At 35.2% G+C, this 15,741-nt stretch overlaps 2 protein-coding genes across 5 annotated transcripts; both read left to right on the top strand.

The window, feature by feature from the left end:
* The first annotated feature begins 986 nt into the window (after nt 1-986).
* On the top strand, nt 987-4,512 carry LOC103869384 (E3 ubiquitin-protein ligase RING1-like). 2 transcript variants are annotated; one of them, XM_018659207.2, is made up of 3 exons: nt 987-3,385; nt 3,416-3,467; nt 4,276-4,512. In XM_018659207.2, exons 1-2 carry the CDS (start codon nt 2,483-2,485, stop codon nt 3,464-3,466), a joined length of 954 nt encoding a protein of 317 aa, XP_018514723.2. In that variant the 5' UTR covers nt 987-2,482; the 3' UTR covers nt 3,467; nt 4,276-4,512. The 2 variants fall into 2 exon arrangements, with proteins under 2 accessions (XP_018514723.2, XP_009145710.2); XM_009147462.3 differs by having other exon boundaries at nt 989-3,467.
* A 3,407-nt stretch (nt 4,513-7,919) lies between these two features.
* Nucleotides 7,920-15,392, top strand: LOC103869382 (myosin-1). 3 transcript variants are annotated; one of them, XM_009147461.3, is made up of 24 exons: nt 8,227-8,603; nt 9,149-9,426; nt 9,503-9,604; nt 9,686-9,829; nt 9,920-10,070; nt 10,160-10,187; nt 10,290-10,455; nt 10,540-10,603; nt 10,700-10,713; nt 10,814-10,898; nt 11,008-11,111; nt 11,224-11,362; nt 11,627-11,745; nt 11,840-11,992; nt 12,201-12,290; nt 12,395-12,472; nt 12,609-12,767; nt 12,922-13,128; nt 13,364-13,569; nt 13,662-13,797; nt 13,883-14,012; nt 14,087-14,233; nt 14,322-14,389; nt 14,499-15,392. In XM_009147461.3, the coding sequence occupies exons 2-24, from the start codon at nt 9,154-9,156 to the stop codon at nt 15,174-15,176; spliced, it is 3,441 nt and encodes a 1,146-aa protein (XP_009145709.2). In that variant the 5' UTR covers nt 8,227-8,603; nt 9,149-9,153; the 3' UTR covers nt 15,177-15,392. The 3 variants fall into 3 exon arrangements, with proteins under 3 accessions (XP_009145708.2, XP_009145706.2, XP_009145709.2); XM_009147460.3 differs by having other exon boundaries at nt 7,920-8,598; nt 10,160-10,455; XM_009147458.3 differs by having other exon boundaries at nt 7,925-8,603; nt 10,160-10,455.
* Nucleotides 15,393-15,741: the final 349 nt, after the last annotated feature.

Raw genomic sequence — 15,741 nt, 5'->3', positions numbered from 1 at the left:
TCTCCAGTTCATCTATATATTTGTTCTATAATAGCATTTAGAAACAACAAGAAACTGAAAATGCAAATGGTCTTAGCTTTCTTCTTGACGTTTAAATAATTTTGCAGATGGCTTGGACATGTGAATGTGATACAGAAAGAAAAAAGATGTTTCAGATATGATCAGATGTATCAAGTAATCAATCTATTATTAATAAAGTCATTAATCAATGGTTCAAGCAGAACTAGAAGCTTTATGCTTACACGTACAAAAAAGATTTAGAAAACCGTATTCAGTGTCTTGATTTATTCTTTCTTTATTCATTAATGTCTCTGTTGCAAATCTTAAATTGAATCTTAAGAAAGCTAAGAGAATTAAAAAGTATTCGAAAGTGAAATCAGTTTGTCTTAAGTATTTGTACAGTTGTACTATTACTTGACATTTCTGCGAATCTTTGTTTGAGAGAGTGAGTTATAATGCTAGGGAGCAAGTAATAGTCATCAGTAGAATCAGAATAGTCTTATATTTGAAAAAGGAGTTATATAGCAAGTTTCTATTGTTTTTGAAAGAGATTATGGATTTGTTTGATGACAGGTTTCAGTTTCTGGTATTATTGTCCAAAGTATATAAATTATCTACAGAAAGGAAATATTCTGATCTCTTATGTGAAAATGCAAAACCAAATAAGAAGACAGGACTGTAAAAGAAACACTCTAACAAACAGCCAAACCTGTCCATGATATTTGGTAATGGGTAACATTGATAAACTCTTGTTACCAACTAACTTGTACTTTCCCTCATCCGAAGATGAACAAAGATAAGGTTGGTAAATAACTTTTTACACAACACAACACACAACACCTAATCCATTCCCTAGTTATAGGAGGAGAATAGTACACCTTGGATTTCTAGTTTATAGAAGTCACTACATTATCTATTAAAAAGACCGCAAAAGTAAATCAATTTCTAGTTTTTAGTATTTAAATTTTATTCAATTTGTTTACTGATTATGTAATAGGCATGAGCATTCGGGGTCCCAATCTGGTTTCTATTTTGTCCAATCGGATCTCAGTTTTTCGGGTTTATCAAAATCAGCCCATTCGAATTATATGAAAGTTCGGTTTGAGACCGATTTGGGTTCTAAAAGGTCCGGGCCGTGGTTAGTAAATCCTCAAAGAACCGGTACAACCCAATATATTTTCGGGTTCGGATCCCAATCGGTTCTTTAGTTTAAAAGTACCTGATTTGTATCTATTTTGTAACCAAAACATAAGTAAAATCGGTTCTTTAGTTTTAAAGTATTTGATCAGTACATATCTTGTAACCAAAACATAAGTAAAATCGGTTCAAAACTAAGAAAAGAACATCAAACGTGATCATTCAAAATTAAACAAAAGTGAAACATAGTTATTGATAGAAAGAAAACAAAATAGATAAAACCATAAAACCAAGTTCTCATGAAATGAGAAACATTATTCAACGAAAACAAAACTAAATCTAAAACCCTTAAGCATCACCACCACTTTCAAACATCAACCTTCGTGTAATAGACAATTATTTTAGATGTTCTTCAATATCTTTAGGGTCCGACTAGTAACAATTCTGGAAACAAAAGGAACGAATAAGAAAGAAATGCAGAGAAACAAAATAGCAGGAATGAAATTTAAAATAGCAGGAAGAAAGGAATGTAGTGACCATTCTTTTTCAAATTTAACAAGGAATAATTTTATTCTTTATTTCTCTACAAAAAAAAGTAATGAAATGGAATGATAAGGAAAAATTATCCCTTGTGAATGATAATTTTTTCGGAATGGTAGAAAATGCATTATTCCTCGTCATTCTTTGGTCACCATTAGTGTATTTTGTATACATATTATGAATCGAAATCATGTTCGGTACAAGTTTTTTTTGGAATTTTGAATGTTTTGGGTTCTATCGGATATCCATTTAAGTTCGGGTTCAGTTCGAATAATACCCACCCATAACCTGAAATAATATAAAACAAGATCCATTCGATATTTATGTTGGATTCAGATCGGTTCAGAATCATTTTATTGGATCAGGTTCAGTTCGGATTTTCGGGTTCGGTTTATTTGCCTAGTCCCAATTCTATTTTTTTAGTTAAACTCGAATATATTTATGATTTATCTCTCAATTCAGTTTTGTAATAAATTTGTAAAAGAAAGTTATCAGATTCAGTATTCACCAGATTCTATTAAAATCTAAATTTTCTTTTTGAAAAATTAGTATAGAATCCACAAAAAGGATAATTCCACCAAAAAAATCTCCAAAGTCAGTAAGTCAAATATATGACAATATAACATTCCTTAATAGTAAAGAAAAACATTACATGGGCTGACTGTATGGTAAAGCCCAAATACTTTAATCATCGTGTAGGAAAAACATTGAGTCGGCCACATACCAAAGAATATTCTCTCTCCCGTGACGGTTCTTTTCTTCTCTCTCTCATCTCTCCCTCCGACGAAATTTCGCAGATTCCGTCATGTCTTCCGGCGGAAACTCAGCTGCCTCCACCGCCCCCGCGGTTGAAAAGATGTTCTTTTGCTACCAGTGCAACCACACAGTCAACATCTCAATCTCCTCCGCCGCCGATCCTTTCTGCCCTCTTTGCTCCGGCGGCTTTCTTGAAGAATACGACGAACCCGTCCCTACTCTACCCGCGAATCTCAACCCCGCCGCTTCCGATTTCTTCCCCATGGCCGATCCTTTCTCCACCTTGCTCCCTCTCCTCTTCGGCTCCTCCTCCGCCCCTCCTCCTTCCTCCGCAAACCCGAGCTTCTTCGGACCCCGCTCTGCCCAGAACCAGCCTCAAGGCGGCGCCTTTGATCCGTTTTCCTTCCTCCAGAACCATCTCCAGCATCTCCAGTCCAGCGGCACGCACGTGCAGTTCTTGATCGAGGATCATCCCTTGGATCCCTCTAACCAAGCCCCGGGGCATCTCGGGGACTACTTCTTTGGCCCTGGTCTCGAGCAGCTGATTCAGCAGCTCGCGGAGAACGATCCCAACCGCTACGGAACTCCTCCGGCTTCGAAATCGGCTATCGAGGGGCTGCCTACTGTTAAGGTGAGTAAGGATATGTTGAAGTCTGAGATGAACCAGTGTGCTGTTTGTATGGATGAGTTTGAGGATGGCGGCGATGTGAAGCAGATGCCTTGCAAGCATGTGTTTCATCAGGATTGTTTGATGCCGTGGCTGGAGTTGCATAACTCTTGTCCGGTTTGTCGGTATGAGTTGCCTACGGATGATCCTGATTATGAGAGCAGGAGTCAGGGGCAAGGAGGTCAGACGAGTGGGGATGGTGGGCAGACTCCGAGGAGCTTTAGTGTGCAGCTTCCTTGGACGTTTGGTGGGAGACGGGATGGTTCAGGGTCAGGACCACCTGGAAGTGGTGGTGGTGGTGCTGGTGGTGGTGCTGGTGGTGGAGGTGGGTCTAATCTTGGGACCAGGCAGGAAGATTTGGATTGAGGTTTGTATTTTTGACTTACTAAGTAAGAAACCCTTTGTTTGTTTTCTCTGTTGTTGTCTTTGTGTGGCTGCAAGAACATTGTCATTTCTACGGGTTATTGAAGTTAAATCTTCGTTTAGGCATCTGTTTTGGAATGGTGATAGATAAGGAGATCAAATGTGACTGCTTGATCAAGAAAATGCATAGGCAAAAAACTAGTTCCTCCATTTCTCTTGCTGCTCCTTTCTCTGTTTGCAATATATATCCTTGCTTTTATGGTATCTTTGGGTTTCCGAGCTAAATCTCCCTGTAATGCGCTAACCTTGGCTGTTTAGATAAGATAAAGAAACTTTTTTGACTCCTGTCTTTACCCTAAGAAATAAAGAGGGTGCTGAAAGCATTTAAGGCCTTGTAGAAAATAGAAAGTTTGATGCATATATGAGTGTCTAATGTCTTGAAACTTCTAACTTCCGTTTTTAGTGAATTGGCCAATTGGGTATGTGATATTTAAGTAACTTGAGGATTTTAACACTTCTGGTGATCTGTTCTCTGTGCTTTAGTTTGTAAAAAATTGTGCTTTGTAATTGTAAACTGAGAAATGTGGATAAGGGTGAATTTGTTACGGATTCTGGCTAATCCATTACCATTAGTGTAACTGCTGATTGGATTTTTTTATCATACTTCAGGTTTTGACCTTTATGGTTGGGTTTCTTTTAACCACTTTACAGCTACATGTTTTTGGTTCCATGAGGTTTACATTGTAGTGCGTTGAAGATAATATGAAACTACTTTGTCCTAAAAAATTTACTTGGTTTCTTTTGTTGTGCAGTATGGCCAGAGTCATTGCTTGGAAAATTGGATTGGGAGAAGGATGTGCACAAGTTCTCACCAAAACAAAAGGCAGTTTCATTAGGAAAAAAGTGACATTGATATTTTGCAATATTTTGTACATTTACAAAGTAAAAAACAAAGGAGGATTTTCCTTGTCGGTGTTATTTTGGGATTTATATAACGAATGTGAGTTTTAAAAATCGGAATATTTCATATAAATGTGTTATCTTGGTTATTTTCTCATATAACAAGTTCTGTGGAGTGGGTCTGAAAGTGAAATCGAGACCCGAAGACTGAAAATATGAAGTGGCAGACAAAGTTGATTGATTAATATCTACAAAAAGAGATATATCTAACAAACAGTCCCTTGTGGTGTGTTTTGTGACATTTTTATATCAAATGACTTTACAGCTTTTTGTTGTCAAAAGCTCTCCTTATATTTACACAGTCGCACATTTGCAGAGCATTTTCCCATTGCTTTATCTTCTTAAATGGCATGTAATAACGTATAATGCGGGAGGCAATGGAATGTGATTTTCAAAAGGCACACTTCACCACATGCAATACGTTAAAGGACACGATAAGTATTTGCAAAATTGAATGAAATATATATGGATTATGTTTTATAGATGATGAGGACTCCGTCGCCAAAATCACCAACTTTCACCCACCATCTGGTAACGACTTAACAAACGTATAAGGAATTAGGGACGCAGGACCTTTGCATGGCGACCAAGGAACTTTCTCTAGGTTAAAAATAAAAGGGGTTCGTATAGTTTATCCAAAGGTCTAAATCGTATCTTTTTACTCATAAGGGTTCTAAGTACACTTTTTTTGGGGTTAAAGATAGGGTTAAATTACTAGATGAAGGAATTAATTTTTGGTTCATCTGTTAAAAAATGGTTTATCTATTAACGACTGTTCTTGGATTTGTTGAGTGGGCATAACATAAACATTGATACGAATTTGATGATAACTCTTTTATCTACCCCTCTAAATTATGTTGATGGGGTTATGGAATATGATTGATAAGAATTCAATCAATGATGGAATAGTATTTTGAGAAGCAGTAACCAAGGTGGTATTGTCATTTTGCTGTTGTTGTTGTAGTAAGTTATTATATAATATGTTTGCATGGTGTTGACATGATTAGTGCGATTCACAAGTGTGAAAATGATCGGTGTTAGACATCTTTGCATGTTCTAAGACTTTGCTGCTGCTTTTATGTGTGGCTGAGTGTGTGTGTGTCCTATGATCTGAAGATGGTAATTGGTGGCTAAAGTCATTGCTGTTTGGAACTCTTGAGAGAAAAAAATTGATCAAAAAAGTTTCACAAAAATGGTAGCTTCAATACGTAAAAGAGAATTTAAACATGCCCCAAGTTTACAAGATTCGGATACGCGATGAAGAAGAATGAATATTTTAATCCGACTCCAGTCATGTTATTAGTATAGTCTTATATATGTCTAATCCTACTCTCACATCACATGTAACAAGAAAGAACTAGGTTAAGACCCGCGCTTTGCGCGGAATGAATATTATATATATAAATTATTTTATATATTATATGTTTCTAACCTATTATGAAACAATAAATATATATTGAATAATTAAAAAGTCAGTAACTATTACCTATATAATTAAGTTGGTGCGAACATATAAATAAATTTTATTAATCCAAAAGAATATTTTTTCTATTTGATATGGTATATAATTAAATTTAAATGATAGTAACATATATATAGTATATTTTAATATTAATATTTATTAAATGATGCTGTTTGCTCATGTTTTTTTTATCATTTGTATCTATTATAGCAAAAAATTTAAATTACTGATAACAAAATTTTCACGGTGGGATTAATAGTTTATGTAATTTATAATATTTTTAAAAATTAATTTGTCAATATTTTTTCAAATTTTTTTGTTAAAAGTAAATTTCAAAATTAAGATATTTATTTATTTTCTTATATGACATATAATTTAATATGCATATACATATATATTTTTATATATATATTATTTTTAATACTTATTAAATGACACTTTCAACTTATATGATTTTTTAATTATTTGTATCATGTCATAACAAAAAGTTTAAAGCATAGATCACAAAATTTGAATGTGAAACTTTTAATGGTTTTACTAATTTATATTCGTTTTTAAAAATTCAAAATACAACATATAAAGAATTTTTTTAATTTTTATTAAATGGTTACTATGATTGTTTAATTTATTTTAATAGTTTAAAATTAAACAAATATAATATAACATACACTTATTTTTATCAAATCTTTATTATTCAAAGTCATTAATTGTCATATATACTTTAGCCATATTAGGTAATTCCGTAATTTTATTTATGGAAATAATGAAGCACATTAATAATGTATTTATGGTTAGTTTAATAAAAAGTTTATTATATATTTAGATGGACCAACATATTTCTCTAAGGATTCTAAGAATCATTCTAGTGATGACATGTGGCTACAAAAAAATGTTGTAATGCTTCTCAAATAATATATAGGGGATATATACTTTTATTTGGTTCCGTGATTTTATCGTCTAGTCAAGTTATAGAAATACAGTTTTTCTTTCATTTGCATTATTGTTTATCTATCTTCACGCACGGCTTTGGATTGACCTAAACCAAACCCAATCTATATTCGGACATGAAATCTAAACATCGATAAATATGGAACACGACGAAATGTAGAAAGTGGGAAACAAAGCTGATAACATATCTAAAAGAAGCATCAGATGAGTAATCCCTTGTGATGTGTTTGAAAGTCTTTTTGACCTTTTCATCATTGAGTTCAACCTTTTATATTTTTGGGTGAGAACTGAAAATGAGTTTAGAATTTACACATAATAGCAACTTTGCAATCACTATTTTCCCCACGGCTATTTCTTAATGTGACATTATAATGTGGTCGACATATTAAAAACTGATTTCGAAAGGCATACTTGATCACATGGCCGGAACATGTTTTTCATATTCGACAAGGTAACAATACTCATATAAATGTACTTGAAGATTAAAAAATAAGTAATGATAGCGTGAAATAGAAGGTGATGTCAATCGCAATTAGCTTTGATAATCTAATTTCATTAAGAAACACATCATATACCAAATTGTTAAAGTCAATGACGATTTGAGTTGTGTGTACACACCATTAACTTTACTTTTATTTAGTCTTTTTGTTCCATTGAGGCATGTACGTTGTATAAGTTGAATGATTTCATAATCTATAGCTAATATTATTTATATCTTAAGAACTTGGTTTCAGAATATCATGAAGATTTCTATTAGAGATCTTTCATATATTGGTTGTGTGTTAATCTTCAAAAGGATGTTTGTACCTTTCTATTAAAACCTAGTATACATAAAAAAATCAGCATCGTGTTAATTAATTTTTGGTTGACTTAAACGTTGAAAATAAATTTAATATTTTTATTTTCAACCAGTTTTTTTGAAAAAAAAAAGGTAGAATATCTGGACAGATAACAATCTCTTTATATCTTGCACTTTAATTTGGTTGTTTTTTTTTGAGAAAGGAATTTAATTAGTTTGTTGATAATTCAATGGCCGAGATAACATGGTAGAGTTATTTTTCTCAACGAAACAATCATTATTAGATATACAATCTGCTGATCAAAATTCAAGTAAACTGATATTGTCATATGAAAAACATAAATACAGCAGATTTTATATTGAAAACTAAGCATATAGAATTTTGAAACTTCAGTTAAGATTGAAAGATGGAATCGTATGTGTAACATCAAAATTTTGAAAGCTGGAATCGTTTGTGTAATCCGAAATTTTTTTGTTTGTACAACTGTAATCTGAATTAAGAACATTAAATATCAGTAACAGAAAAAAATTTGAAACTTGAGTTAGGAAAAGAAAAACGAGGGTATAGTCGTCATTCAGACCACGTGAGGTGACCAAAATTCAGTTGGTGGTAAAAAACATTCAAAATTTTCGAATTAAAAAATTAAAAACAACTGTAATTCTTTTTGTTGAGTTCAAAGATAAAAGGCTCAAAAATAAACAGCAGTTTCCATTTTTTTATTATTCTTGTGAAGCAGAGAAAAAGCTCTGCTGCATCTTCTTCACTCACTCGCAGCAGCACTTCCCAAATTTCTCAGTAAATTGAAGCAAGTCTCACCAGTGTTACTCCCAGGGCATTTTGGTTTCTACTCTTACCTTTTTTACTCTCATTGTCTGAAGTTTACTGAATCAGAACTCTCTTCTGCGCCTGAGATCTCTCACTCTTCTCTTAGAATCTGAAGTTTTCTCCCGAGAATCTAACTTTTTGTAAGGTACTTGAAAATTTGAAAGTTTCTGCATTTTTTTTTTTTGTGTATTCTCAGACTATGTATTCTGCTTTACTAGATATAAAGTTCGTAGCTTTCTTACGATTTGTTTATGTCCAGTGAGTTTTTGTATCTAGCTAACTTAGTTTTTTTTTTTTTTTTGTCAATTTGATAAATTTGATTTGTTGAAAGTTTCTTTCTTTGTTTAATAATCTTCTTTCTCAAGATTTAGTATACCTTTTATAATGAAAGATCAAATTTTGGTGAATGTATGCATGAGATCTGTAGATAAGACTTTATTTTATCCAAGAGATAGGCCTAAAACATTTGATTGAGGAACTTGAAAACAGTGACTGAAGCTCGAGAGAAAGAAAAGCAGTTCGGTCTATGTCCTAGAGTTATGGTCCCCTCCATTATGTTTAATCAAAAACTAGATAGGTCTTTTTGAGTGGGGTTCTTCTTCTAAAAGCTTTGATTGAAACCATGTATATGGGATTGTCTCTTGAATACTTTCATTTGAGCTTATTAGCTTCCTTCCTTCTTTCCTGCAGCAACAATGTCCCAAAAGGTGTCTCCATCCATGCTGTCTCTTAAATCTTTGCCAGCAGACTACAGATTCGATGGTGAAAATTCTTCTAGACCGAGTTTTGGCTTGAGGAATGGTGTTAGTCAAGCTGGAGATAGTGAGGATTCACCATATAGTGGTCACGGTGTGTCCCTTGAAGAGCAGTCTTTAACTGATGATGTGGATCCTGGTGCTGCTACAATGCCCTTGCCTCAGAATGATGAACGCAGGTGGAGTGATACTAGCGCATATGCTCGGAAGAAGGTGGGTTTTTACCAAAGCTGAGAACAAACTTATATGTATATGGAATGAGATTTTGACAGTTTTTTTTCAACTTTAGGTACTGCAATCTTGGGTTCAACTTCCAAATGGTAACTGGGAGCTTGGGAAGATACTGTCAACTTCAGGAGATGAGTCTGTTGTTTCTTTGCCAGAGGGAAAAGTAAGTGACCTTTTGTATTCCTAAGATAGGACATGAGTTAAAAATATTTCAAGTGTTTTAATTCTGCATTGATTTTAACAGGTTATGAAAGTTATATCAGAGACTCTAGTACCTGCAAATCCTGATATTCTTGATGGAGTGGATGATCTAATGCAACTAAGTTACTTAAATGAGCCATCAGTGTTGTACAATCTCAACTATAGGTACAACCAAGACATGATATACGTAAGTCTTTCCGCTGAATCTGTTACCATATATGTTTCCAGCATTTTACTATTGTTTTTTTTTCTAACCTTTTTCCTTTTGTGGTGCTAGACAAAAGCTGGACCAGTTTTGGTGGCTGTGAATCCTTTCAAGGAGGTTCCTCTCTATGGAAATCGCTACATTGAAGCATACAGGAAGAAATCAAATGAAAGTCCTCATGTCTATGCCATTGCAGACACAGCAATTCGTGAAATGATACGCGGTGGGATCATGCTTCTTTGTTTGTTAATTGTGGAACATTAGCATTAAAAGCATTTCAGTTCTCACACAGTTTTATCTTTTCATATCCAGATGAGGTTAACCAATCTATCATTATCAGGTTAGTCAAACGTCATCTTTTAAGTGGATTTGTCGAATGTAGTGCTTCTAGTTTGGGTATATTGTGGTGTATTCTTGTTACAAGATTCTCTTTGTCATACAGCGGCGAGAGTGGAGCAGGGAAAACTGAGACAGCTAAGATAGCTATGCAATACTTGGCTGCTCTTGGAGGTGGAAGCGGGATTGAATATGAGATACTTAAGACTAATCCCATTTTGGAAGCATTTGGAAATGCTAAAACTTTGAGAAATGATAACTCTAGTCGTTTTGTAAGCCCTTCATCATTGTGTTCTTTTGTACATTTTGATTCTCTAGTGTGTCTGACAATACTTTTTTGGTATTAAAATTTACAGGGGAAGCTGATAGAGATTCATTTTAGTGAAAGCGGAAAGATATCGGGTGCTCAAGTTCAGACCTGTAAGTGTAAACAATCATACTGCTTCACGTCGTTTGTTCATTTTCCTATACAAAGCTAACTTAACTTTGTTTTTGTGGGTTCTTCAAATTTTGCAGTTTTACTAGAAAAGGTAGCTTCTTTTAGATGAGTTTCCCTACTTGATATCTTTCTCTTTTTGAAATGGATGGTTCATTGACATTTTGTCTTTATATGTTGACACATTTTAACAGTCTAGAGTGGTTCAATGTGCTGAAGGGGAAAGGTCATACCATATATTTTACCAACTTTGTGCTGGGGCTTCACCTGCACTTAGAGGTATGATTAGGAAAAATGAACACTATAAGGAGTCTTATAAATGAGATTTTTAAGACTCTCTGACCTATCAGTTGTTGAATTATTTTTTCCTCCATTCATTTATACACAGAGAAGCTAAATCTGACAAGCGCACATGAGTACAAATATTTGGGACAGAGTAATTGTTATTCAATCAATGGAGTTGATGATGCTGAACGTTTTCATAGTGTTAAGGTAGTTATCTCTTTCATTACGATACTTTCTTATTCCTCTTCTCTACTCATTTCACATTTCTATTTTGTCTCTTTCTCTAGATTGATTTAAAGACTCTTTGATGATGTTACAGGAAGCTCTGGACATTGTTCATGTTAGTAAAGAAGATCAAGAAAGTGTGTTCGCAATGCTTGCTGCAGTATTATGGCTGGGGAATGTTTCCTTCACCGTTATTGACAATGAAAACCATGTTGAGCCTGTAGCAGATGAAAGTAAGCATGTCTAGTCCACTTTATTTGAGTAAATGTTTATCTTTTCTTGTGTCTATGATTGCATTCCACTACGACTTCTTAAGATGTCGCCTTACTGATGTCTTTTATATCTTCATGACATTTCTACAAGCGTCATTTCTGAAAGTTTCTCTTTAATTCTCTTGGGTCTTGGTGTTAGACGTATGAGTGTTTGTTGCTTAATTCGTACGTATCATCTCATCTGACAGGAGACTTACCTACGTTCTGTATTTTGGTTATTTTCAGGTTTGTCAACTGTTGCTAAATTAATTGGGTGCAACATCAATGATCTTAAGCTAAGTTTATCGAAACGTAACATGAGAGTTGGAAAAGATACTATTGTGCAGAAGCTAACACTACCGCAGGTACATTTTAATGAGAACTACTAGCATTTTTTTGTGTATAATAAAAGTTGAAGTAGCATTGTTGACATTTTTTTCTCTGCTGATTTGCTTTCAGGCCATTGATGCAAGAGATGCTTTAGCAAAATCGGTTTATTCGTGCCTGTTTGACTGGCTGGTTGAACAGATCAACAAGTCTCTTGCAGTGGGGAAGAGGCGAACTGGCAGATCCATCAGCATTCTTGATATCTATGGCTTTGAATCATTTGAGGTATGCTTCTTTTCTGTCCTTTAAAAAGTTACAGTTGCAATCTGACATCATTAGACCTTTATGTTGCCATTACATCTTTAAATAATGACAACTATTATGATATATTTGGTAAATGAATGTTGATTGCTCCTGAGTACGTGCGTTTATGTATGCATTTTTGTTTTCTGCGTCTTACTGATTTGGGGAACAACTTTACACTCTTCTGCAGAAAAATAGCTTTGAGCAGTTCTGCATAAATTATGCAAATGAGAGATTGCAGCAACACTTTAACCGTCATCTATTCAAGCTGGAGCAAGAGGTAAAGTATCTGTCCCTTTCCTGATTGAACTATACATGTTTATGTAGTAAATCCACCAGGTAGTCTCCAATCGAAGGTGTTAATCTTTCTTTCTATTGTTTCAGGAATATATCCAAGATGGTATTGACTGGACAAGGGTTGATTTTGAGGACAACCAAGATTGTCTGAGTCTCTTTGAAAAGGTAGATAATTAGAAGCCAGGTAGCTAGATGGACACCGTAATAATATAACAGAGTTTAACTTTTAATACACTAGAAAACCATAGTTTAATTAAAAAAATGTAAACTTTTAGCAACCTAAGTCTCAATATCTGTGCAGAAACCATTGGGGCTGCTTTCTCTTTTGGACGAGGAATCAACATTTCCGAACGGCACAGATCTGACACTTGCAAACAAGCTAAAGCAGCATCTACACTCTAATTCATGTTTCAGAGGAGATCGAGAGAAGCTTTTCACAGTTGTGCATTATGCAGGAGAGGTAATAGCTCTTGAAATCTCAGTGACCCCAATCAAGAAGACATTCCATGAAACAAAAAGGCATTTCTTTGGAGATATAGAAATTTGATAGCAAGCATGAATCTAGTCTCGGTCGTGAATGCTTTTTGATAGCTTTTTTTTTTGTTCTGAATCAGGTTACATATGACACAACAGGATTTCTAGAGAAGAACAGAGACCTGTTGCACTTGGATTCTATTCAGCTTTTGTCCTCTTGCTCGTGCCACCTTCCTCAAGCGTTTGCTTCTAGCATGCTGATCCAGTCCGAAAAACCTGTAGTCGGTCCTTTGTACAAAGCAGGTGGTGCTGATTCCCAGCGGTTGAGTGTAGCTACCAAATTTAAGGTAGCTTGTTTTGGCCTCAAACAAAAACTTGGTGTTACTTTAGTTCTAGTTACCTGCTTTACTTTAAAGCTCATTATCTGCATAGATGTGATGTCAAGAATACCGCTTTGATCTTGTTGTGGTTTGTGTCTAAGATTACCAGTTGTTGCCTCTCTCACTATGAACATTTGATGCATCTTTCTTATCCTCCAAAATATTTTGATTATTAATCATCTACATGGATCTTTTTGTCCAGGGTCAACTATTCCAATTGATGCAACGTTTAGGGAACACTACCCCACATTTCATTCGTTGCATCAAGCCAAATAACGTTCAGTCTCCAGGGTTGTATGAGCAAGGACTTGTCTTACAGCAGCTTAGATGTTGTGGGGTCTTAGAAGTGGTTCGAATCTCACGGTCTGGATTTCCTACAAGAGTGTCTCATCAGAAATTTGCCAGAAGGTGACGGTGCCATCCATCATTTATCAGTTATGCAAGACACCTTACATGCTTATCTTCTAACCACATTGTTTCTTTAAATGATCACACAACAGGTATGGTTTCCTTCTGGTGGAGAACATTGCTGATAAAGATCCTCTAAGTGTCTCAGTTGCGATCCTCCATCAGTTTAATATCTTGCCGGAGATGTACCAAGTTGGCTACACGAAGTTGTTTTTCAGAACCGGACAGGTATAATAGCATGACTAATAGTCTGCTTGATGTCAAAGACTTTCTTTTAGAAGAGGCATGAATAATAGTCTCATTTGCATTGCAGATTGGGGTTCTTGAAGATACAAGGAACCGTACACTCCATGGCATTTTACGTGTCCAAAGCTCTTTTAGAGGATACCAAGCACGATGTCACCTGAAGGAGCTTAAAATGGGGATATCCATTCTTCAGTCATGTATAACAACTCTCTTGTCTCAGTGCTTTAACATGAGATATAAATATGGCTTAGTCCCACCTCTTTTTCAACAGTTGTTCGTGGAGATAAAGTAAGAAAAGAGTTTGCCGAGTTACGAAGGAGGCATAGGGCTGCAGCTACTATACAAAGCCAAGTTAAAAGCAAGATTGCTAGGAAACAGTATAAGGGTATAACCGATGCGTCGGTTTTGATACAGTCAGGTAAAAGGGTTTGTTGTTGGTCTTCTCATGAAATACAATCTCAAACTGATTTCATCTTTGACATTGAGTTACTGTAATATTCTTGCAGCAATTCGTGGCTGGTTGGTTAGAAGATGCTCAGGAGATCTTAGATGGCTAAAATCTGTAGGCACTAAGGTACTAGTAAGACAATATTCACGTTCATATCCTCTCACAGTATCTATTTGTTTTAGTAATCTCATTGTTGTGATCTATTTTTTGCTTTGGGAACTAATCAACTGCGCAGACAAATGAGTCAGGCGAGGTACTAGTGAAGGCATCTGTACTTTCCGACCTTCAACGTAGAGTACTTAAATCTGAAGCTGCTCTGCGTGAGAAAGAAGAGGAGAACGACATTCTTCAACAGAGGCTTCAACAGTACGAGAACCGTTGGTCAGAATACGAGACAAAGATGAAATCAATGGAAGAAATCTGGCAGAAGCAAATGCGGTCGTTGCAATCTAGCCTCTCCATAGCAAAGAAAAGCCTAGCGGTTGAGGACTCTGCTAGATACTCGGATGCATCGGTCAATGCAAGTGATGCAACGGATTGGGATTCAAGCAGTAATCAGTTCAAGAGTCAGGCAAGCAACGGAGGAGGGGGGAGACAACAACAACAGCCTATGAGTGCTGGTCTTAGTGTGATTGGACGGTTGGCGGAGGAGTTTGAACAGAGAGCTCAAGTGTTTGGTGATGATGCGAAGTTCTTGGTGGAAGTGAAGTCTGGTCAGGTGGAAGCGAACTTGAACCCAGACAGAGAGCTGAGGAGGTTGAAACAGATGTTTGAGACGTGGAAGAAGGATTATGGAGGGAGGTTGAGGGAAACGAAGATGATATTGAGCAAGCTTGGGAGTGAAGAGAGCAGTGGTTCGATGGAGAAGGTGAAGAGGAAGTGGTGGGGAAGGAGGAATAGCACTAGGTATTGATTGATCTGGGGGATGGAGGTCAAGACTATTATTCTTACAGGCAAACTCTGGTCGTTTGCTGTTAAGGATTTGGCGCGTTTATTGTTTTTTTTTTTCTGGTAGTGAAAGTAGTTAATGATATTTGCTATTCAATGTGAACGATCATACAAATGATAACTTAAGTTTGTAAATTACTTTTGTAGTTTTAATATAATATCCAAAGCTAAGTTTGTTATTTTTTGTTGCTTAAGCAATGGGTAATAGAACTGCTTGCTTGCACACTTAGACGTGTAATAAGCAAGAGATGAACATACACTAGTTAGTTTAAAAGATCGAATTAGAGCTAGTGTTTTTGTATTTTGTAGTATATATTAAGTTTGAACTAGAGTTGGACCCGTGCGTCCGCGCGGATTTGTATTTTTTAACGGATTAAAAATACTAATTTATATATAAATTTAATATTATATATATATAACATTTACCATATTATATTTGTTTACACATATTACATTTTTACGGATAAAAACATGTTTACACATCACATTCTTATTGTGTATATGTCGTAGTTTATTGTTTAGAATATCAA

This window comes from Brassica rapa, chromosome A05 (genome assembly GCF_000309985.2).
Source record: "Brassica rapa cultivar Chiifu-401-42 chromosome A05, CAAS_Brap_v3.01, whole genome shotgun sequence".
Classification (NCBI taxonomy): domain Eukaryota; kingdom Viridiplantae; phylum Streptophyta; class Magnoliopsida; order Brassicales; family Brassicaceae; genus Brassica; species Brassica rapa.
Note: the sequence above shows the minus strand (reverse complement) of the source record. Positions and strands in the feature narration are given on the sequence as shown.

Bases quoted from the DNA above. Each gene is read 5' to 3' on its own strand.
- LOC103869384 (XM_009147462.3), top strand. From the start codon at position 2,483: ATGTCTTCCGGCGGAAACTCAGCTGCCTCCACCGCCCCCGCGGTTGAA.
- LOC103869382 (XM_009147460.3), top strand. From the start codon at position 9,154: ATGTCCCAAAAGGTGTCTCCATCCATGCTGTCTCTTAAATCTTTGCCA. The intron at 12,291-12,394 runs GTAAAGTATCTG...CTATTGTTTCAG, and splicing joins TATTCAAGCTGGAGCAAGAG to GAATATATCCAAGATGGTAT. The intron at 13,798-13,882 runs GTATAATAGCAT...TTTGCATTGCAG, and splicing joins TGTTTTTCAGAACCGGACAG to ATTGGGGTTCTTGAAGATAC.